Here is a 24,919-nt window from a genome sequence, read left to right as displayed (position 1 = left end):
AGTAAGTAAGGAAGTAATATCATATGGTATTGTAATATATTGCCTGGTGTAAATCAAGGGTTAGGATGTAGGGCTTAGTGTTGTGAAGAGTGCCCATTCAGCAACATTGGGTCCATGGTCCGAGTGCATGGTGGTCTACATGCGTGTGGACTCTGTGAAGGCTCCTGCATCTGACAGCTTCGCTCCATTCTCCTCCTCACGTCTACCGTTCACTTCCCTGGAAATAAAATTTAAAAAAGCCTTTCAGTCACTTTAAACTGAATGGAATTGAAAGCTGCAAGTTGGTGGCAGCAGGCCCTTCGGCCCACCCAGTGCATGCCGACCATCGATCAGGCTACTTACTGGCCTCTAGTTTATACTATTCTTATAACAAATGTAAAGCACTTTGGCCAACGAGAGTGTTTTTTAAATGTGCTAAATAAATAAATGTGACTCGACTTGACTTGATTTGACCAATCCCTTAATAATCTTATATGTTTCAATGAGATCCCCTCTCATCCTTCTAAATTCCAGTGAATATAATCCCAGCTGCTCCATTCTCTCAGCATATGACAGTCCCGCCATCCCGGGAATTAACCTTGTAAACCCACGCTGCACTCCCTCAATAGCAAGAATGTCCTTCCTCAAATTAGGGGACCAAAACTGCACACAATACTCCAGGTGTGGTCTCACTAGGGCTCTGTACAACTGCAGAAGACCTCTTTGCTCCTGTACTCAACTCCTCTTGGTATGAAGGCCAACATGCCATTCGCTTTCTTCACTGCCTGCTGTACCTGCATGCTTACTTTCAGTGACTGATGTACAAGGCGCTCCAAGACCCAGCCTACTCAACCTCTCCCTATTGCTCACACCCTCTAGCCCTGGCAACATCCTTGTAAATCCTCCTTGCAGCCTTTCCAGCTCGACGACATCTTTCCTGTAACACGGTGCCCAGAACTGGACGCAATACTCTAAATGTGGCCTCACCAACGTCTTGTATAACTGCAACGTGGCCTCCCAACTTCTAGACTCAATACTCTGACTGATGAAGGCCAAAGTGGGCAAAGCCTTGTTGACCACATTATCTACCTGCGACTCGACCTTCAAGGAACCATGCACCTGTACTCCTAGATCCCTCTGCTCTACAACACTACCCAGAGGCCGACCATTCACTGTAGGTCCTGCCCTTGTTCGACGTCCCAAAATGCAACACCTCACACTTCTCTGTATTAAATTCCATCAACCATTCCTCCGCCCACCTGGCCAATCGGTCCAGATCCTGCTGCAATCGTTCACAACCATCTTCACTATCTGTAAACCACCCACTTTAGTGCATGATGGAGTCAATAATAGGGTGCCTGTAGGGAATATTAAACATTGTGGACAACTGGACTAAGTGGGACCCGTTAGGTCCCAGTCACACGGGAGGCCTGGAACCCAACGCAACGCATTCTCCAACGCAATATTCCACCACTCACCAGATCCCCCAACGCAATATTCCACCACGCACCCATAGCCCCTAACTGTGCTTCCCCTCATCCCCCAGCACTCCCCCCCCCCCTTTCCGCTACAATAATACGGCGCCTGCCCTATCTGATGATGTTAAAGGCCTGTAAGGAATATTAAATGCTGAGAGAATGGAGCGGCTGGGCTTGTACACTCTGGAGTTTAGAAGGATGAGGGGATCTTATTGAAACATATAAGATTATAAGGGTTTGGACACGCAGGAAACATGTTCCCGATGTTGGGGGAGTCCAGAACCAGGGGCCACAGTTTAAGAATAAAGGGCCTGTCCCACTTTCACAACCTAATTCACGACCTCTGCCGAGTTTGCCCTTGACTCATACTCGCAGCATGGTCGTCATGAGGTCAATAGGAGGTCGTAGGTAGGTCGTAGGAGGCTGTGATGCTAGTCGTAGGTACTCGTGGCATCAAGTAGGTCGGGGCGTTTTTCTAGCCTGATGAAAACGGTCCACGAGTAAAAAAGGTCGTGAATTAGGTCGTGAAAGTGGGGACAGCCCCTTAAGCCATTTAGAACGGAGACGAGGAAACACTTTTTCTCACAGAGAGTGGTGAGTCTGTGGAATTCTCTGCCTCAGAGGGCGGTGGAGGCCGGTTCTCTGGATACATTCAAGAGAGAGCTAGATAGGCTCTTAACGATAGCGGAGTCAGGGGATATGAGGAGAAGGCAAGGAACGGGGTACTGATTGGGGATGATCAGCCATGATCACATTGAATGGCAGTGCTGGCTCGAAGGGCCGAATGGCCTACTCCTGCACCTATTGTCTATCAACATTGACCAAAGGACGCCCGGTTCTGAGCTGAAGTAAGCCGGCACTGACCTTTTCACTTGTTCCACGTGTCCGGAGTGATCTGGCATCTCTTTGTTGGTCGTTTCGGGAAGCAGGAGACTCAGGGAGCCGGCGACGAGCGATGAGATTCCAAATAGGATCAAGGAGATCCCTGGGTGGTCCTGGTCCAGAATCATGATCAGTGGGACGATGATGCCGCCCAGACGGGCAAACATGGACACCAAGCCAATCCCCGTCTGCCCTGGGGCACCAGGAGAAAGAGGCATTAATGGCTTCAGGAGAAAGGTCCCGGCACTAAACGTCACCTATCCATGTTCTCCACAGATGCTGCCTGACCTGCTGAGTTACTCCAGCACTCTGTGAAACGTCACCTATCCATGTTCTCCACAGATGCTGCCTGACCCGCTGAGTTACTCCAGCACTCTGTGAAACGTCACCTATCCATGTTCTCCACAGATGCTGCCTGACCCACTGAGTTACTCCAGCACTCTGTGAAACGTCACCTATCCATGTTCTCCACAGATGCTGCCTGACCCGCTGAGTTACTCCAGCACTCTGTGAAACGTCACCTATCCATGTTCTCCACAGATGCTGCCTGACCCGCTGAGTTACTCCAGCACTCTGTGAAACGTCACCTATCCATGTTCTCCACAGATGCTGCCTGACCCGCTGAGTTATGGTGCAGCAGCATCTATGGAGCGAAGGAAATAGGCAACGTTTCGGGCCGAAACCCTTCTGGAAATAGGCAATGTTTCGGGCCGAAACCCGGAAGGGTTTCGACCCGAAACGTTGCCTATTTCCTTAGCTCCATAGATGCTGCTGCACCCGCTGAGTTACTCCAGCACTCTGTGAAACGTCACCTATCCATGTTCCCCACAGATGATGCCTGACCCGCTGAGTTACTCCAGCACTCTGTGTCTCCTTGTGTTCTAACTTCTCCACTCAACGCCATGACTGACGAAGGTCACTCTACTAAAAGCCTTCCTGACCACCTTATCTACCTGCGACTCGACCTTCAAGGAACCATGCACCTGCACTCCAGATCCCTCTGCTCTACAACACTACCCAGAGTCCTACCACTCGCCCTGAAGATCTTGCCCCTGGTTTGACTTGCCAAAACGCAACACCTCAAAGAGTACAAACGCCACTAGTCACAGGCCTCCAGTCCGAGAAGCAACCTTCCACCATCACCCTCTGCTTTCCTTCATGAAGCCAATTCTCTATCCAGTTGGCTGGCTCTCAAGCGATCATACCTTCCAGCGCAGCCTACCATGCAGAACCTTGTCAAATGCTTTGCTGAAGTCCACACATACAACATCTAACGTACCTAGTCTACTCAACCTCCCCACAGCTCACACTGGCGAGTCCTGGCAACATCCTCGTAAACCTTCTCTGCATCCTTTCCAGCTTGACAATATCTTTAACATATCTTTAACCATCTAGAAAGGGGACGAGGAAACACTTTTTCTCACAGAGAGTTGTGAGTCTGTGGATTTCTCTGCCTCAGAGGGCGGTGGAGGCCGGTTCTCTGGATACTTTCAAGAGAGAGCTAGATAGGGCTCTTAAAGATAACGTAGTCAGGGGATATGGGGAGAAGTCAGGAACGGGGTACTGATTGGGGATAATTAGCCATGATCACATTGAATGGCGGTGCTGGCTGGAAGGGCCGAATGGCCTCCTCCTGAACCTATTGTCTATGCCCCTCAGTCCCCTGCAGTCCCCCAGAGATAGACGTGCTCCCCGCTGCCCCCCCCCCCCCCCCCCCCCCATGGCTAGGCCTCCTCCCTTGACCTGGCATGAGCCTCCCAACTAGCAAAGATCGATCGTACCTGATCACAGTTGGGAGCAACTCCGTGGAATAAACGTAGGTCACCGTGAAGGAACAGGAGATGGACAACTTGGCGAGGACAGCGAGCGCCGTGACTCCCGCGGCCATCCCTGAAACACAAAGACCGCAAGTCATGATCTCTCCGAGATCTTCGGTTTCCTCCCGCCCTCCAAAGACGTGCAGGTTTGTAGGTTAATTGGCTTGGTATGAATGTAAATTGTCCCCAGTGTGTGTAGGATAGTGTTAGTGTGCGGGGATCGCTGGTCGGCACGGACCTCAGTGGGCCGAAAGGCCTGTTTCCGCGTCGTATCTCTTGCGTGTGGCGTGCACGGCCTAAAGTTGCAAGACAACATGTTCTGTATAATCTTCTGTTTGTGCGCGCCAGGTTGATTGCATTCGTGGAAACAGGGTGGACCACGTGAAGGTTGCAATCTCCCACCCCGTGGTATATCCTAACTAAACTAGTGAAAAACTAAAGCCCCTGTCCCACTTACGCGACTTTTTCGGCGACTGCCGGCACCCGTCATAGGTCGGCGAAAATGTTCAACATGTTGAAAATCCAGCGGTGACCAGAAAGACGCTACGACTCTTTGGGTGACTGAGGAGACGACTCACGACCGTACAGGCGACATGTCGCGGGGTGAAGCCTGTACGGTCGTGAGTAGTCGCACAAAGAGTCGTACCTTGTTCTGGACGCCGCTGGATTTTCAACATGTTGAACATTTTCGGCCACCTGCTGCGACTAGGCTGTGACAGTGGACAGGCCCTTACTGTAAACTCGCCCACGTTGTACCGACCTTGTGGAACGGCCAGCACAAGCAGGCAGGAGACGCCACCAAGCCACAGGAAGCAGCCTTGGCATTTCCTCCGGCCAAACTTGGCCAATAACCAGATGCAAGATCCTCGCAGCGTCTCCACCAGTCCAAAGATGAAGTGCGTCAGGTAAATATTCTTGCCAAAGCTGCCAACGCTGAAGGACAGCCCGTAATACACAAAGCAGTTCACAAACCTACACACCAGGCAAGAAAAGTGGGGAAGTTATTGCTCCTCTCCCACACCCCTTCACGGTTTAAATTAACCCGCTGAGTTACTCCAGTGTCTACCTGCGCTATAAACTCTCTCAAGAGAGAGCTAGATCGGGCTCTTAAAGATAGGGGATTCCTGCCTTCTCCCCATATCAGGGGATATGGGGAGAAGGCAGGAACGGGGTACCTATTGTCTATTGTAAGCTAACATCTGCAGTTCTTTGATAGACACAAAATGCTGGAGTAACTCTCAGCAGGTCAGGAAACTTCTCTGGACAATAGACAATAGGTTCAGGAGTAGGCCAATCGAGCCGTCCACAGTGTACAGATACATGATAAGGGAATAACGTTTAGTGCAAGGTAAAGCCAGCAAAGTCCGATCAAGGATAGTCTGAGGGTCACCAATGAGGTAGATAGTAGTTCAGGACCGCTCTCTGGTTGTGGTAGGATGGTTCAGTTGCCTGATAACAGCTGAGAAGAAACTGGATAGTAAATTGGTCAACTTTCCATTGCAGGGCACTTAAAAATCTCAATATCCAAACAGGCTTCTCAATGGTCCTTCCATAAGCTAGGGTGCTGTCCGATTCACCTCTACCCCATTGTGGACATTGGACTTTGTCTGTGGAACTGATGCGCTACAATGCTGAGAACTATATTCTGCACTCTGTATCTTCCCCTTTGCTCCACCTGTTGTACTGGAGTTTGACGTGATTGTATTTATGTGTAGTGTTATCTGATCTGACTGGATAGCGTGCATGACAAATCTTTTCACTGCACCTCGGTACACATAACAACAATAAACCTAATTGTTCTCAGTATTTTGTGTTAGACAGTGCAGCTCACCCCCTCCGTGACACACTGGTCAACCTGAGGAGCACCTTCAGCAACAGACTGGTTCCACCAAGATGCAGCACAGAACGCCACAGGAGATCCTTCTTCCCTGTGGCTATTACACTGTACAACTCCTCCCGCTTCTGTCGTGGGGTAGACTGAGACTGACCCCCACCCCCCCAATCTTTGTTCATCCCCAATCCTTTCCACTCACCACTTTAATTTCATGTTTCATGTATTTTGTGTTTCATGGCTGTTGGCCGATCAATTTCCCTCCCGGGATAAATAAAGTTCTATCGTATCGTATCCATACGGTTAGGGAACCATGAATAGTTAGTGGAAGCCAGATAAAAAAGTGTTCTATTTACTGCACACTGTCCAATCTAGCAACACCGATACACAGTAGGCTTGTTTCATTCAACAAACCTGTGGCCACCCGACACGGCGTTCAATCCTGACTGCGGGCGCTGTCTGTACGGAGTTTGTACGTTCTCCCCGTGACCACGTGGGTTTTCTCCAGGTGCTCCGCTTTTCTCCCACACTCTAAAGACGTGTAGGTTTGTAGGTTACGTAGAAACGCAGAAATTAGGTGCAGGAGTAGGCCATTCGGCCCTTCGAGCCAGCACCGCCATTCAATATGATCATGGCTGATCATCCCCAATCAGTACCCCGTTCCTGCCTTCTGCACAAATCTCCTGACTTCGCTATCTTTAAGCGCCCTATCTAGCTCTCCCTTGAAAGTATCCAGAGAACCGGCCTCCACCACCCTCTTCACATTTCTGGGACGACAGATGGCACAATGGGCTAAGTGTTCGGCTGGCAACCGGAAGGTAGCCGGTTCGAATCCCGCTTGGAGTGCATACTGTCGTTGTGTCCTTGGGCAAGACACTTCACCCACCTTTGCCTGTGTGTGAATGTGTGTGAATGATTGGTGGTGGTCGGAGGGGCCGTAGGTGCAGATTGGCAGCCACGCTTCCGTCAGTCTGCCCCAGGGCAGCTGTGGCTACAGAAGTAGCTTACCACCACCGAGTGTGACTGAGGAGTGAATGAATAATGCGATGTAAAGCGCCTTGAGTATTAGAAAGGCGCTATATATATCCCATCCATTATACCTAAAGAAGCTTTTACGATCCTGCTTTATATTCTTGGCTAGCTTACCTTACCCATATTGCCTTTTTAGTCCAGAGTTTCAAGAGCTATATCCATCAAGAGAGAGTTAGACATAGACATACATCACTACAGGTTAATTGGCTTTGGTAAAATTGTAAATAGTTCCTAGTGTGTGTACGATAATGTTAATATGCGGGGATCGCTGGTCAGCACGGACTCGGTGGGCCGAAGGGCCTGTTCCAACGCTGTAACTATAAACTCTAAACTACCATTAATTACATTTAATTGTAACCTCTCCCCATTAAATATATATGTAGATACTCTCGTTACATAGCATAATAATTTACACAATCAATTATTGATGTAAATATTACCAAATGAAAGTCAAAAGCAATGTGACTCTTCTCAGACTGGATATCCTAAAGAGGTCCCAGACAGCGATCTGTTGCGTTTTTTTCTCAATGAAAACCTTCAAAGTAAAGAGAGAAACATTAGGAAGTCACACCTCAAACTCCTTGGTTGGCCAGAGTTAGTCCAAAGACATGCTGGCCATACTTCCTTACTCGTCCTCATTCAATTCTCAGCTGTTTACGTCCCAACTTTGGCAAGGCAACACGTTATTTCCCCACAAACCCCGCCAAATAATCCAACCCATTCTGTGTAAGACTTGTCCCTGTCCCACCCCGGTCATTCCTTCTTCTCCCCGCTCCCGTCCGGCAGAAGGTACAGAAGCTTGAAAGCGCGCACCACCAGACTCAGGAACAGCTTCTTCCCCTCTGTTATCAGGCTTCTGAACAGTCCTTCCATAAGCTAGGGTACTGTCCGATTCACCTCTACCCCATTGTGGACATTGGACTTTGTCTGTGGAGCTGATGCGCTACAATGCTGAGAACTATATTCTGCACTCTGTATCTTCCCCTTTGCTCCATCTGTTGTACTGGAGTTTGACTTGATTGTATTGATAGGTGACGTTTCACAGAGTGCTGGAGTAACTCAGCGGGTCAGGCAGCATCTGTGGAGAACATGGATAGGTGACGTTTCACAGAGTGCTGGAGTAACTCAGCGGGTCAGGCAGCATCTGTGGAGAACATGGATAGGTGACGTTTCACAGAGTGCTGGAGTAACTCAGCGGGTCAGGCAGCATCTGTGGAGAACATGGATAGGTGACGTTTCACAGAGTGCTGGAGTAACTCAGCGGGTCAGGCAGCATCTGTGGGGAACATGGATAGGTGACGTTTCACAGAGTGCTGGAGTAACTCAGCGGGTCAGGCAGCATCTGTGGAGAACATGGATAGGTGACGTTTCACAGAGTGCTGGAGTAACTCAGCGGGTCAGGCAGCATCTGTGGAGAACATGGATAGGTGACGTTTCACAGAGTGCTGGAGTAACTCAGCGGGTCAGGCAGCATCTGTGGAGAACATGGATAGGTGATGTATCTGGTTCTAGACTCTCCCACTAGTGGAAACATTCTCTCCACATCCACTCCATCTATGCCTTTCGCTATTCTGTACGTTTCAATGAGGTCCCCCCTCAACCTTCTAAACTCCAGCGAGTACAGGCCCAGTACTGTCAAACGCTCATCATACGCTAACCCACTCATTCCTGGGATCATTCTTGTTTACGAAAGGAATGTCATTGTACGTAGGTACAAGCGACATTGAAATACAATTGAAAAACTGGGCTTTGATGTGGCAAAAACATAATGTTACAGTGTAGTTTATTGTCCCGTGTATCGAGGTACAGTGAAAAGCTTTTGTTGCGTGCTAACCAGTCAGCGGAAAACAATGCATGATTACAATCGAGCCGTCCACAATGTACAGATACATGATAAGGGAATAACGTTTAATGCAAGGTAAAGCCAGCAAAGTCCAATCAAGAATAGCCCGATGAAGTCATGTATTATTCATAATGTATTATTATCTAATGTATTAAATTTTTTTAAAGAGAAGTTTAATTGTAAATATTATGATCACGGCTCAAAAAAATTATTTGTCTTAAAACGGCTGTGACCCGCCTGGGTTTTCTCCGATATCTTCGTTTTCACAGGCAATGATGGTCCAATTCTATACGGCCATCGTAGAGTCTGTTCTCACCTTCTCCATCATGGTCTGGTTTGGCTCAGCCACCAAGCACGACACCTGGAGGCTGCAGCGAATCGTCCGATCAGCAGAGAAGGTTATTGGCTGCAACCTTCCCTCCATTGATGAACTGTACACTGCAAGGGCCAGGAAGCGAGCGGGTAAGATCATCTCTGACCCCTCTCACCCTGGCCACAAACTCTTTGAATCACTTCCCTCTGGAAGGCGACTCCGGACTGTCAAAGCTGCCACAGCCAGACATAAAAACAGCTTTTTTCCCCACGAGTAGTAGCTCTACTCAATAACTAAAAATCTGTAGCCTCCTTGTGCTCTGGTATTTTATTTAATTCACATGTTTAAACTATAATGTTTCATTATTAATGTTTGAATGTTTTATGCTTTATTCTTAATTGTTCATTGTATGTCATGTTGTCACTTGCGGGCGGAGCACCAAGGCAAATTCCTTGTATGTCAACTTATTCATTCCCCCGTGCAGGTGTGTAGATAAATTGGCTTGGTGTAAAAGTAAAATGTGTCCCTAGTGTGCGTGTAGGATAGCGTTAGTGTGCGGGGATCGCTGGTCGGCGCGGACCCGGTGGGCCGAAGGGCCTGTTTCTGCGCTAAACTAAAATTACTAAACTAAAAATACCTTGTCGGTCAGGGATTCGTTGAACACTCTTTTGTTGAGCAGGGCGGCTCTTCTCAGGTACCTCTTAGCCTCTTCTTTCTGCCCCTTCATGATGAGCCATCTGGCCGACTCGGGAAGTAACCTGAGTGGACATGGAGAACCTCAGCAACCGAACACCCCTCATGAACCCTAACGTGAACGCAGAGTATACGCCGCCGTTACAGTTTTAGAGATACAGCGCGGAAACAGTGCGTTCATCGGCCCATCCAGTCCCATAAAATTAAGGAGAATCCAAAGAGAATTTTTAAGTAAATTAATGGGAAGTGGGTAAACAGAGCGAGACATATTGGTCAGCACGGATAAGACGGGCCGAAGGGCCTGTTTCTGTGCTGCATGGCTCCATGACTCTAGTACATTCTTTGCATTATTTTTGACTTAGCTAATCACCGCATTACCACCACCCCCCACCGACAACCCCCTCCCACCCCACGACTGCCCCCCCACCCCCACCCCACCCACCATCACCCACACCCCAACCCTCCCCCTACAACCCCCCCCCACCCCACGACCGCCCCCCAACCCCAAACCACCCACCATCACCCACACCCCAACCCTCCCCCTACAACCCCCCCCCACCCCACGACCGCCCCCCCAACCCCAAACCACCCACCATCACCCACACCCAACCCTCCCCCTACAACCCCCCCCCCCCCCACGACCGCCCCCCCACCCCCAACCCACCCACCATCACCCACACCCCAACCCTCCCCACTACAACCCCCCCACCCCCCAGTCCAGAACCACGGGCCACAGTTTAATAATAAGGGGTAAGCCATTTAGAACGGAGACAAGGAAACACTTTTTCACACAGAGAGTTGTGAGTCTGTGGAATTCTCTGCCTCAGAGGGGGGTGGAGGCCGGTTCTCTGGATGCTTTCAAGAGAGAGCTAGATAGGGCTCTTAAAGATAGCAGAGTCAGGGGATATGGGGAGAAGGCAGGAACGGGGTTCTGATTGGGGATGATCAGCCATGATCACATTGAATGGCGGTGCTGGCTCGAAGGGCCGAATGGCCTACTCCTGTATCTATTGTCTAAATCCGTGCCGTCAAGAATGAGGAAACATAACAGAGGCTCATGAGAGAAGAGCCATGGAAGAGTTTTAAAGCCCCTGTCCCACTGTACGAGTTCATTCCAAGAGCTCTCCTGAGTTTTAAAAAAATCAAACTTGTGGTAAGCACGGAGAATGAACGTAGCGGGTACGTCGGAGCTCGGGGACGTCTCTTAGCGGCTCGTAACGCTAACGGCACGTACTCGGGAAGACTCGCTAACGGCAGGTAAGGACGGGAAGACTCGTGAAGATTTTTCAACATGTTGAAAATGACCACGAGAGCCCCGAGTACCGACGAGTGGCCATTACCGTAAATCTCCAAGTTCAAATCAGGGCAAACTCGGGAGAGTTCTTGAATTAGCTCGTACAGTGGGACTGGGCTATTACCAGATGTAGGAAAGGAAGAGCAGCATCGGGCAGGCGGTGGTGAGGTGTAGAACCCTCCAGTCACGGATAGCGTAGGCCAGGCCAGCCAGCAGCATCTGGCCGGCAGAGAAGGTGCACTGGGTAAGCACCGAGGCAAACGATCGCTGTGCTGGGCCAGTCCACTCCGTACCTGGTACACAGAGGCAGCGCGTAAATATACAATATAACTGCAGAAAGACACAGAGTCCTGGAGTAACTCAGCGGGTCAGGCAGCATCTGTGGAGAACATGGATAGGTGACGTTTAGAAACATAGAAAATAGGTGCAGGAGTAGGCCATTTGGCCCTTCGAGCCTCCACCGCCATTCAATATGATCATGGCTGATCATCCAACTCAGTATCCTGTACCTGCCTTCTCTCCATACCCCCTGATCCCTTTAGCCACAAGGGCCACATCTAACTCCCTCTTAAATATAGCCAATGAACTGTGGCCTCAACTACCTTCTGTGGCAGAGAATTCCACCGATTCACCACTCTCTGTGTGAAAAATTATTTTCTCATCTCGGTCCTAAAATACCTTATCCTTAAACTGTGACCCCTTGTTCTGGACTTCACAGAGTGCTGGAGTAACTCAGCGGGTCAGGCAGCATCTGTGGAGAACATGGATAGGTGACGTTTCACAGAGTGCTGGAGTAACTCAGCGGGTCAGGCAGCATCTGTGGAGAACATGGATAGGTGACGTTTCACAGAGTGCTGGAGTAACTCAACGGGTCAGGCAGCATCTGTGGAGAACATGGATAGGTGACGTTTCACAGAGTGCTGGAGTAACTCAGCGGGTCAGGCAGCATCTGTGGAGAACATGGATAGGTGACGTTTCACAGAGTGCTGGAGTAACTCAGCGGGTCAGGCAGCATCTGTGGAGAACATGGATAGGTGACGTTTCACAGAGTGCTGGAGTAACTCAGCGGGTCAGGCAGCATCTGTGGAGAACATGGATAGGTGACGTTTCACAGAGTGCTGGAGTAACTCAGCGGGTCAGGCAGCATCTGTGGAGAACATGGATAGGTGACGTTTCACAGAGTGCTGGAGTAACTCAGCGGGTCAGGCAGCATCTGTGGAGAACATGGATAGGTGACGTTTCACAGAGTGCTGGAGTAACTCAGCGGGTCAGGCAGCATCTGTGGAGAACATGGATAGGTGACGTTTCACAGAGTGCTGGAGTAACTCAGCGGGTCAGGCAGCATCTGTGGAGAACATGGATAGGTGACGTTTCACAGAGTGCTGGAGTAACTCAGCGGGTCAGGCAGCATCTGTGGAGAACATGGATAGGTGACGTTTCACAGAGTGCTGGAGTAACTCAGCGGGTCAGGCAGCATCTGTGGAGAACATGGATAGGTGACGTTTCGGGTTGTGACCCATCCTTTCTGTCCTGGGCCTCCTCCGTTGTCAGAGTGAGACCACACGCAAATTGGAGGAACAGCACCTTCGGCATGGTGTTATGAACATTGACGTCTCTAATTTAACGCTTACAAACACTCCCCTCCTGATAGCTGCCATTAAAAGTTCGTGAACCAGTCCACAGTTTACAGCAGTGTACCCTCATGGGATCACACTGTCCCTGGCCAATAATCAGCCTATCAGGGAACCTCCCTGTCGGAGCTCATCCGTTACCGACCGTAATTTGTCCCGTCCTTTCTTGCTTCCAGTTCCTCCCCCCCACACTCAGTCTGTAGAAGGATCCTGAGAGAATGGAGCGGCTGGGCTTGTACACTCTGGAGTTTAGAAGGATGAGAGGATATCTCATTGAAACATGTCAGATTATTAAGGGTTTGGACACGCTGGAGGCAGGAAACATGTTCCTGATGTTGGGGGAGTCCAGAACCAGGGGCCACACAGTTTAAGAATAAGGAGTAAGCCATTTAGAACGGAGACGAGGAAAGAGTTTTTCACACAGAGAGTGGGGAGTCTGTGGAATTCTCTGCCTCAGAGGGCGGTGCAGGCCAGTTCTCTGGATACTTTCAAGAGCTAGGTAGGCCTCTTAAAAATAGCGGAGTCAGGGGATATGGGGAAAAGGCAGGAACGGGGTACTGATTGTGGATGATCAGCCATGATCACAGTGCTGGCTCGAAGGTCTGAATGGCCTACTCCTGCACCTATTGTCTATTGTCCCGAAACGTCACCTATCCATGTTCTCCACAGTGTACAGATACAGGATAAAGGGCGTGATGTTTTGTGCAAGATAAAATCCAATTAATGATAGTCCGAGGGTCACCAATGAGGTAGATAGTAGTTCAGGTCCGCTCTCTAGTTGTGGTAGGATGGTTCAGTTGCCTGATAACAGCTGGGAAGAAACTGTCCCTGAATCTGGAGGTGTGCGTTTTCAAATTTTCCTTTCAATTTAGTTTAGTTTAGAGATACAGCGTGGAAACAGGCCCTTCGGCCTACCGGGTCCGTGCCAACCAGCGATCACCCATTCACCCGCTAGGTCTATGCTATCCCACTTTCCCATCCACTCCCTACATACTAGGGGCAATTTACAGAGGGGCCGATTAACCTACAAACTCCCACAGAGCCAAGAGGCAAAGCAGAGAAGAGTTAAATGTAACGCTGGAGGGAGGGAGATAGGTGAAAGGGGAGGGGAGGAAGGGGGGAGAGCAGAAGGGGAGAGGGAGGGGGAGAGAGGGGAGGGAAAGGGGAGAGAGGGGAAGGATGGGGGGTAGAGGGGGAGAGAGGGAGAGAGGGGAGGGAAGGGGGAGAGAGGGGGAGGGAAGGGGGAGGGAAGGGGGAGAGAGGGGGAGGATGGGGGGAGAGAGGGGGAGAGAGGGGCAGGATGGGGGGAGAGTGGATGAGCACTGAATTTGAGGGAAGGCATGAACAAAATAAGGGGGTATTTCTTTAAATTGGCGTCACGGTGGTGCAGCGGGTAGAGCTGCTGCCTCACAGCGCAAGAGACCCGGGTTCCATCCTGACTACGGGTGCTGTCTGTACGGAGTTTGCACGTTCTCGCAGTGACCTGCGTGGGTTTTCTCCGGGTGCTCTGGCTTCCCCCCACACTCCAAAGACGTACAGGTTTGTAGGTTAATTGGCTAGGTGTAAATGCAAATTGTCCCCTGGTGTGTGTAGGATAGTGTTAGTGTGCGGGGATCGCTGGTCGGCGCGGGCCCGATGGGCCGAAGGGCCTGTTTCCGCGCTGCCACTCCAAACTAAACTATAAGGTCAATGTTCATACCGCTGGGGTGTAAGCTGCTCAAGCGGAATACGAGGTGCTGTTCCTCCATGTTTGTGTGTGACCTCACTCTGGCAATGGAGGAGGCCCAGGACAGAAAGGTCAGTGTGGGAATGAGAAGGGAAGCTCAAGTGTTTGGCAACCGGGAGATCCAGCAGGCCTTGGCGGACCGAGCGCAAGTGTTCAGCAAAACACTCGCTGTTTAATCAGTAGCCACTGTGGATTCGCAGTGTGGTTATTGTGTGGTTTTTGGACAAATAATGGAGAGATGTGCAGAGGCTGTTACCTGTGGAAAGTTTAGACTTTTACTAGTTAGCTATCACACAGAGCAAATGTTTAAAAACTAGACAAACAATAACAAACATGTCCACAACATTTAGTTTAGTTTAGAGATACAGTGCGTATACAGGCCCTTCGGCCCACCGAGTCCAGGTCGGCCAGCGATCCCCGCACACTAACACTATCCCACACACACCAGGGGCAATTTTTACATTTACACCAAGCCAATTACCCTACAAACCTGCACGTCTTTGGAGTGTGGGAGGAAACCGAAGATCTCGGAGAAAACCCACGCAGGTCACGGGGAGAACGTGCAAACTCCGCACAGACAGCGCCCGTAGTCGGGATGGAACCCGGGTCTCCGGTGCAGCAAGCGCGTGTAAGGCAGCAACTCTACCGCTGCGCCACCGTGACCGGCCTTGCTACTTGAAACTTCTCGGTCAATAGGTTCGACATCGTGAGGACCACAAGGAACTGCAGACGCTGGAATCTTGAGCAAAGCACAGAGTGCTGGAGGAACTCTGCGGGTCAGGCTGAATCTGCAGGGGATGGCCAAGCGACGTCTTGGGTTAGCCCAACACTGAATCTGAAGCAAGGGTTACCCTACACACACCTCTCTGTTCCAGCTTTCTGCCCCCTACTCCGTCAATCTGTCGGGTCCCGAGCTGAAACATCTCCCGTCCATGCCTTCCACAGATGCTGCCTGACCCGCTCATTATGCCAGCTGTTAAAATATATTTGCCTTTGAAAATGTATTCTTCAAAATTTTGTATTCTTCAACCTTTCTTTAAAATGTATTCTTCAACCTTTTCCTCCTGGGCCTCCTCCATGGCCAGAGTGAGTCCCACCGTAAATTGGAGGAGCAGCACCTCATATTTCACTTGGGCAGTTTACACCCCAGCGGTATGAACATTGACTTCTCCAATTTCAGGTAGTCCCTGCTTTCTCCCTCCTTCCCCTCCCCTTCCCAGGAGGGGAAATTAGGCGCAGGAGTGGGCCATTCGGCCCCTCGAGCCATCGCCGCCATTCACTAGCCATTTAGAACAGAGATGAGGAAACACTTTTCCCACACAGAGAGTTGTGAGTCTGTGGAATTCTCTGCCTCAGAGGGCAGTGGAGGCCGGTTCTCTGGATACTTTCAAGAGAGAGTTAGATAGGGCTCTTAAAGATAGTGGAGTCAAGGGATACGGGGAGAAGGCAGGAACGGGGTACTGATTGGGGATGATCACATTGAATGGCGGTGCTAGCTCGAAGGGCTGAAGGGCCTACTGCTGCACCTATTGTCTATTGTCTATATGATCATAGCTGACCCGTTCCTGCTTTTTCCTCATATCCCTTGATTCCGTTAGCCGCAATAGCTCTATCTAACTCACTCTTGAAAACATCCAGTGAATCGGCCTCCACTGCCTTCTGTGGCAGAGAATTCCACAGATTCACAACTCTCTGGGTGAAAACATTTTTCCTCATCTCAATCCTAAATGGCCGACCCCTTATTCTTAAACTGTGGCCCCTGGTTCTGGACTCCCCCAACATGGGGAACATGGTTCCTGCCTCCAGCGTGTCCAAACACTCAATAATCTTATATGTTTCTGTTTTTAGATGGTTCTGACTGCCTACTCTATCTATGCCTTTCATAATATTTCATACCTCTACCAGGTCTCCCCTCAGCCTCCGATGCTCCAGAAGATGTTCATGTCACTGGCGATAGGAGCAGAATTAGGCCATTCGGTCCGTCAAATCTACTCTGCCATTCAATCATGGCCGATCTATCTCTCCCTCCTAACCCCATTCTCCTGCCTTCTCCCCATAACCCCTGACACCCGCACTAATCAAGAATCTATCTATCTCTGCCTTAAATATATCCACTGACTTGTCCTCCACAGCCTTCTGTGGCAAAGAATTCCACAGATTCACCACCCTCTGACTAAAGAAATTTCTCCTCATCTCCTTCCGAAAGGAACGTCCTTTAATTCTGAGGCTGTGCCCTCTGGTCCTAGACTCTCCCACTAGTGGATACATCCTCTCCACATCCACTCTATCCAGGCCTTTCACTGTTCAGACACAATGGATGGTCGCGGTGGCTCAGCGGTAGAGTTGCTGCCTTACAGCACTTGCAGCGCCTGAGACCCGGGTTCAATCCCGACTACGGAGTTTGTGCCTTCTCCCCGTGACCTGCGTGGGTTTTCTCCGAGATCTCCGGTTTCCTCCCACACTCCAAAGACGTGCAGGTTTGTAGGCTAATTGGCTTGGTGTAAATGTAAATTGCCCCTAGCGTGCGTAGGGTAGCGTTAGTGTGCGGGGATCGCTGGTCGGCGCGGACCCGGCGGTCCGCAGGGGCCTGCTTCCGCGACGTATCTCGAAACTAAAAAACAACGAAACAATGAGTGTTATTCGTACCCAAGACGATTGTGTTCATCATTGTCCCGGAGATTGCAGTGCCTAGGACAAACTGCAGAGCGATGAACAAAGCGATGTTTGGTGCGAATGCCGCCCCCATCCCACTGAGGAGCTGAAAAAGCAGCGACACCAAAATAGTCCTTTGTCGACCAATCCTACCGGTGAGGAAAGGACAACCAGTTAGATTTATTATAGACAATAGACAATAGGTGCAGGAGGAGGCCATTCGGCCCTTCGAGCCAGCACCGCCATTCAATGTGATCATGGCTGATCATCCCCAATCAGTTCCCCGTTCCTGCCTTCTCCCCATATCCCCTGACTCCACTATCTTTAAGAGTCCTATCTAGCTCTCTCTTGAAAGCATCCAGAGAACCTGCCTCCACCCCCCTCTGAGGCAGAGAATTCCACAGACTCACAACTCTCTGTGAGAAAAAATATTTCCTCGTCTCCGTTCTAAATGGCTTACCCCTTATTCCTAAACTGTGGACCCTGTTTCTGGACTCCCCCAACATCAGGAACATGTTTCCTGCCTCTAGCGTGTACCAAAGAGGAAAAACACCTACAAACATCCTCAGCAAGGCGGCCTGATGTTAAAACCAGACGAGGGTGGAGTACATGCCCTGGTTAAACCCTGTTTAAAGTGACCGGCCAACTGAACGATGCACACAAACGTTCCGTTCTTACCTGTCCGCTAAATGTCCAAACAACATGGCTCCGACAAACAGGCCCACCATGGAACTGGTCTGGGATAACTGAATCAGCCATCTCTGATCACAAACCAAGTTAAACTGGAGAGGCAAAAGGAAGGAATGTTAGAGTCAGGAGGGTGAACCTGTCGACTATCATGATCTATAGGGGGCGCCGCACAATGGCTGCCTCGCCAACGGTCTGTCTGTCTGTCTTTTCCTCTGTTTTTAGTGTGTTTAAAAAGTTTGTGTTAATGTTCTCTGGTTTGTTTCATGTGGGGGGGGAGGGGGGGGGTCGGGGGAAACTTTTTTTTTCACTCTCTTACCTTGCCGGAGTTGCGATTGTTTTCCGGATCGTATCTCCGGTCGCTCTGCAGCCTAACATCATGGAGCTGGCGGCCTTGCTCCAGACTGACTTTGAGCCCCAACGCGGGGCCGTGGACTTGCCATCGGAGCCTGCGATCCCTTGCCTGGGATCATGTTCCAACGGATTTCACCATCGAGGAGCTCGCAGTCTCAGGTAGAGACCGATGTCGGGAAGCTCCAAAGTCGCAAGAGGTTCGTCCAGCCCTGACGTCCAGGGTCCGATCACCCCGGCGCGGGGAACTGTGATCCCCCCCCGATGCAGGAGCTTGATCGCCACGACGCAGAGGGCCCGACTGCCGGCTACGTGAGTAAAGATCGTCCCGTCAACAGAAGGCTCGAGGCCCCCGACCCCGGGAGAACAAAGATAGGAAGAGATTGAACTTTTCTCGCCTTCCATCACAGTGAGGAATGTGGAGGAGTCACTGTGGTGGATGTTTATGTTAAAATGTGTTTTGTGTGGTTTGTTGCTTTTTATTAGTATGACTGTACGGCAAATCAAAATTCCTCGTATGTTGCAAAACATAGTTGGCTAATAAAGTATGATTATTGGAAACATCCTCTCCACATCCACTCTATGCAGATCTCTCACTATTCTGTACGTTTCAATGAAAGTCCCCCCTCATTCTTCTAAACTCCAGCGAGTACAGGCCCAGTGCCGTCAAACGCTCATCATATGTTAACCCACTCATTCCAGGTGCGGCAGAGGTTCACCTGCACCTCCTCCAACCTCATCTACTGCATCCGCTGCTCCAGGTGTCAGCTGCTCTACATCGGTGAGACCAAGGGCAGGCTTGGCGATCGCTTCGCCCAACACCTCCGCTCGGACCGCATTAACCAACCTGATCTCCCGGTGGCTCAGCACTTCAACTCCCCCTCCCATTCCGAATCCGACCTTTCTGTCCTGGGCCTCCTCCATGGCCAGAGTGAGGCCCACCGTAAATTGGAGGAGCAGCATCTCATATTCCTCTTGGGTAGTTTACGCCCCAGCGGTATGAACATTGACTTCTCCAATTTCAGTTAGTCCTTGCTTTCTCCCTCCTTCCCCTCCCCTTCCCAGCTCTCCCACAGCCTACTGTCTCTGCATCTTCCTTTCTTCTTCCCGCCCCCCCCCCACCCCCCCACATTCCGGGCCCTCCAATGCTACTTCCCTCTGTAGTAATGACAAACCTCAGTAACAATGGTCGATCCATACTGCGACTGGTCGTATACCCAGCCTTCTTCGCACGCGGTCGTGGACTGGTTTCCGTGCAACAAGATCCAGTCCAGATCTTCGGCTGGGTGGGGGGTGTACATTTTACAGCTTTGGTAAGACCCGTCCCTCTCCCGTGGGATGGTGAGGAAGAGTTGCTCCTCAGCAGGTAGGCCGGCAGTGACATTGGAGATCCAGTCGGCCCGACAGTGATGTGGAACGCCTGCCCCAGTGAACACCTGGGCAAGTAGATGGAAGCCCACGAACATGTAGGGCAGGCATAACAGCAGCAGCAAGCGTTTCTGGAACGGCCCAAACTCCCCCACCTCTCTCAGAATCTCGCCAAACTCGCTCATCCCCTCTTGCAAAGTGGGACTTTTCAACACCAGGCACGCACAGAGTGTCAACTATAACACAAGCGGCTGCCTTAATGTACAATCCCAGCTGTCTACTATTAACCATTCTCAAAGCAATTGAACTTTGCAACAAGGAATAGTCAAAGCTGAGAAAACATAATGCTGTCTCATCGCGCACGTTAAAATTCATGGACAGAGTCTGAAGAAGGGCCTCGACCCGAAACGTCACCTATTTCCTCCGCTCCATAGATGCTGCCTCTCCAGCATTCTTGTCTACCATAAAATTCATGGACATTGGTTATAATAGACAATACACAATAGGTGCAGGAGGAGGCCATTTGGCCCTTCGAGCCAGCACCGCCATTCAATGTGATCATGGCTGATCATCCCCAATCAGTACCCCGTTCCTGCCTTCTCCCCATATCCCCTGACTCCGCTATCTTTAAGAGCCCTATCTAGCTCTCTCTTGAAAGTATCCGGAGAACCGGCCTCCACCGCCCTCTGAGGCAGATAATTACACACACTCACAACTCTCTGTGAGAAAAAATATTTCCTCGTCTCCGTTCTAAATGGCTTACCCCTTATTCCTAAACTGTGGACCCTGTTTCTGGACTCCCCCAACATCGGGAACATGTTTCCTGCCTCTAGCGTGTACCAAAGAGGAAAAACACCTACAAACATCCTCAGCTAGACGGCCTGATGTTAAAACCAGACGAGGGTGGGGTACATGCCCTGGTTAAACCCTGTTTAATGTGACCGGCCAACTGAACGATGCACACAAACGTTCCGTTCTTACCTGTCCGCTAAATGTCCAAACAACATGGCTCCAACAAACAGGCCCACCATGGAACTGGTCTGGGATAACTGAATCAGCCATCTCTGATCACAAACCAAGTTAAACTGGGGAGGCAAAAGGAAGGAATGTTAGAGTCAGGAGGGTGAACCTGTCGACTATCATGGTCTGTAGGGGGCGCCGCACAATGGCTGCCTCGCCAACGGTCTGTCTGTCTGTCTTTTCCTCTGTTTTTAGTGTGTTTAAAAAGTATGTGTTAATGTTCTCTGGTTTGTTTCATGTGGGGGGGGAGGGGGAAACTTTTTTTTCAATCTCTTACCTTGCCGGAGTTGGGATTGTTTTCTGGATCGTATCTCCAGTCACTCTGCAGCCTAACATCATGGAGCTGGCGGCCTTGCTCCAGACTGACTTTGAGCCCCACCGTGGGGCCGTGGACTTGCCATCGGAGCCTGCGATCCCTTGCCTGGGATCATGTTCCAGCCGCGGCCTGCGGGTTTCACCATCGAGGAGCTCGCAGTCTCAGGTAGAGACCGATGTCGGGAAGCTCCAAAGTCGCAAGAGGTTCGTCCAGCCCAGACGTCCAGGGTCCGATCGCCCGGCGCGTGGAACTGTGATCCCCCCCGATGCAGGAGCTTGATCGCCACGACGCAGAGGGCCCGACTGCCGGCTACGTGAGTAAAGATCGTCCCGTCAACAGAAGGCTCGAGGCCCCTGACCCCGGGAGAACAAAGATAGGAAGAGATTGAACTTTTCTCGCCTTCCATCACAGTGAGGAATGTGGAGGAGTCACTGTGGTGGATGTTTATGTTAAAATGTATTTTGTGTGTTTTGTTGCTTTTTATTAGTATGACTGTACGGCAAATCAAAATTCCTCGTATGTTGCAAAACATAGTTGGCTAATAAAGTATGATTATTGGAAACATCCTCTCCACATCCACTCTATGCAGATCTCTCACTATTCTGTACGTTTCAATGAAAGTCCCCCCTCATTCTTCTAAACTCCAGCGAGTACAGGCCCAGTGCCGTCAAACGCTCATCATATGTTAACCCACTCTTTCCAGGTGAGGCAGAGGTTCACCTGCACCTCCTCCAACCTCATCTACTGCATCCGCTGCTCCAGGTGTCAGCTGCTCTACATCGGTGAGACCAAGGGCAGGCTTGGCGATCGCTTCGCCCAACACCTCCGCTCGGACCGCATTAACCAACCTGATCTCCCGGTGGCTCAGCACTTCAACTCCCCCTCCCATTCCCAATCCGACCTTTCTGTCATGGGCCTCCTCCATGGCCAGAGTGAGGCCCACCGTAAATTGGAGGAGCAGCACCTCATATTCCTCTTGGGTAGTTTACACCCCAGCGGTATGAACATTGACTTCTCCAATTTCAGTTAGTCCTTGCTTTCTCCCTCCTTCCCCTCCCCTTCCCAGCTCTCCCACAGCCTACTGTCTCTGCATCTTCCTTTCTTCTTCCCGCCCCCCCCCCACCCCCCCACATTCCGGGCCCTCCTATGCTACTTCCCTCTGTAGTAATGACAAACCTCAGTAACAATGGTCGATCCATACTGCGACTGGTCGTATACCCAGCCTTCTTCGCACGCGGTCGTGGACTGGTTTCCGTGCAACAAGATCCAGTCCAGATCTTCGGCTGGGTGGGGGGTGTACATTTTACAGCTTTGGTAAGACCCGTCCCTCTCCCGTGGGATGGTGAGGAAGAGTTGCTCCTCAGCAGGTAGGCCGGCAGTGACATTGGAGATCCAGTCGGCCCGACAGTGATGTGGAACGCCTGCCCCAGTGAACACCTGGGCAAGTAGATGGAAGCCCACGAACATGTAGGGCAGGCATAACAGCAGCAGCAAGCGTTTCTGGAACGGCCCAAACTCCCCCACCTCTCTCAGAATCTCACCAAACTCGCTCATCCCCTCTTGCAAAGTGGGACTTTTCAACACCAGGCACGCACGGAGCGTCAACTATAACACAAGCGGCTGCCTTAATGTACAATCCCAGCTGTCTACTATTAACCATTCTCAAAGCAATTGAACTTTGCAACAAGGAATAGTCAAAGCTGAGAAAACATAATGCTGTCTCATCGCGCACGTTAAAATTCATGGACAGAGTCTGAAGGGCCTTGACCCGAAACGTCGCCTATTTCCTCCGCTCCATAGATGCTGCCTCTCCAGCATTCTTGTCTACCATAAAATTCATGGACATTGGTTATAATAGACAATACACAATATGTGCAGGAGTAGGCCATTCGGCCCTTCGAGCCAGCACCGCCATTCAATGTGATCATGGCTGATCATCCCCAATCAGTACCCCGTTCCTGCCTTCTCCCCATATCCCCTGACTCCGCTATCTTTAAGAGCCCTATCTAGCTCTCTCTTGAAAGTATCCAGAGAACCGGCCCCCACCGCCCTCTGAGGCAGAGAATTCCACAGACTCACAACTCTCTGTGAGAAAAAGTGTTTCCTCGTCTCCGTTCCAAATGACTTAAGAATAGTTTAAGAATAAGGGGGATCTTATAGAAACATATAAAACTCTTAAGGGATTGGACAGGCTTGATGCAGGAAAAATGTTCCCGATGTTGGGGGAGTCCAGAACCAGGGGTCACAGTTTAAGAATAAGGGGTCGGCCATTTAGGACTGAGATGAGGAAAAACTTTTTCACCCAGAGAGTTGTGAATCTGTGGAATTCTCTGCCGCAGAAGGCAGTGGAGGCCAATTCACTGGATGTTTTCAAGAGAGTGTTGGATGTGGCTCTTGGGGCTAACGGAATCAAGGGATATGGGGAGAAGGCAGGAACGGGATACTGATTGGGGATGCTGGCTCGAAGGGCCGAATGGCCTCCTCCTGCACCTATTGTCTTTGTTTCTCTGTTACATGTTCAAGATACATCCGCAGAAAACGTAGGGAAAGTTCAGAGTTGAGGCATCTTAGTTAGAATGGACAAGTTGGGACAATGGGTCGGCTACTGTGCTGCAGAACGAAGGTTATGAAGAACATGTCCTGTGACCTAAATGTTACCAATTAACTAGTAGCGAATAGAGGTTAATTTTAGCTAGTTTCAGAGATATAGCATGGAGAAAGCCTTCCAAGTCCGCGCCGAAAATCGATCGTCCTTTCACACTAGTTCCATGTTATCCCACTTTCTCATCCACTCCCTACACACTAGGGGGCAACTTACAGAGGGGCCGATTAACCCACAAACCCACACGTCTTTGGGATATGGGAGGAAACCGGAGCGCCCGGAGAAAACCCACGCGGTCACAGGAAGAGTTGAGTGGGACTAGTACAGATAGGGTACAGAAACATAGAAAATAGGTGCAGGAGTAGGCCATTCGGCCCTTCGAGCCTGCACCGCCATTCAATATGATCATGGCTGATCATCCAACTCAGTATCCCATCCCTGCCTTCTCTCCATACCCACCGATCCCTTTAGCCACAAGGGCCACATCTAACTCCCTCTTAAATATAGCCAATGAACTGGCCTCAACTACCTTCTGTGGCAGAGAATTCCAGAGATTCACCACTCTCTGTGTAAAAATTGTTTTTCTCATCTCAGTCCTAAAAGATTTCCCCTTTATCCTTAAACTGTGACCCCTTGTTCTGGACTTCCCCAACATCGGGAACAATCTTCCTGCATCTAGCCTGTCCAACCCCTTAAGAATTTTGTAAGTTTCTATAAGATCCCCCCTCAATCTTCTAAATTCTAGCGAGTACAAGCCGAGTCTATCTAGTCTTTCTTCATATGAAAGTCCTGACATCCCAGGAATCAGTCTGGTGAACCTTCTCTGTACTCCCTCTATGGCAAGAATGTCTGTCCTCAGATTTGGAGACCAAAACTGTACGCAATACTCCAGGTGTGGTCTCACCAAGACCCTGTACAACTGCAGAACCTCCCTGCTCCTATACTCAAATCCTTTTGCTATGAATATCTTGGCCAGCATGGGCAAAGTGGGCCGAATGGCCTATTTCTCTGCTGTACCGGGTTGCGCTTCGATGTCAGCCTCGCCGACAGTCTGACTGTACTTTTCGTCTTTTATTTATTTATTTTTAACGTGTTTAAAAATTTTGTGTTAATGGTTTGTTTTGTGTGAGGGGGAAACGTTTTTTTCAATCTTTTACCTTGCCGGAGATGCGATTGTTTTCCGGATCGTATCTCCCGTCGCTCTGCGGCCTAACATCATGGAGCTGGCGGCCTTGCTCCAGACTGACTTTGAGCCCCAACGTGGGGCCGTGGACTTGCCAACCGAGCCTGCGATCCCTTGCCTGGGATCATGTTCCAGCCGCGGCCTGCGGATTTCACCATCGAGGAGCTCGCAGTCTCAGGTAGAGACCGATGTCGGGAAGCTCCAAAGTCGCAAGAGGTTCG

The 24,919-nt window shown here is 50.4% G+C and overlaps 1 protein-coding gene across 1 annotated transcript; it reads right to left on the bottom strand.

Annotated features, from left to right (window-relative positions):
• Positions 1–135: 135 nt before the first annotated feature.
• On the bottom strand, positions 136–22,467 carry LOC116972614 (solute carrier family 22 member 13-like). Its single transcript, XM_033020428.1, has 13 exons — positions 22,090–22,467; positions 20,559–20,662; positions 19,385–19,781; positions 17,850–17,953; positions 17,166–17,320; positions 11,287–11,455; positions 9,813–9,933; positions 7,460–7,554; positions 4,917–5,128; positions 4,129–4,229; positions 3,412–3,418; positions 2,280–2,532; positions 136–217 (listed from the first exon to the last, which is right to left on the bottom strand). The coding sequence occupies exons 1-13, from the start codon at positions 22,465–22,467 to the stop codon at positions 136–138; spliced, it is 2,178 nt and encodes a 725-aa protein (XP_032876319.1).
• Between the last annotated feature and the right edge of the window lie 2,452 nt (positions 22,468–24,919).

This window comes from Amblyraja radiata, chromosome 4 (genome assembly GCF_010909765.2).
Source record: "Amblyraja radiata isolate CabotCenter1 chromosome 4, sAmbRad1.1.pri, whole genome shotgun sequence".
In the NCBI taxonomy this organism is placed as follows: domain Eukaryota; kingdom Metazoa; phylum Chordata; class Chondrichthyes; order Rajiformes; family Rajidae; genus Amblyraja; species Amblyraja radiata.
This window is presented reverse-complemented; position numbering and strand designations above follow the sequence as displayed.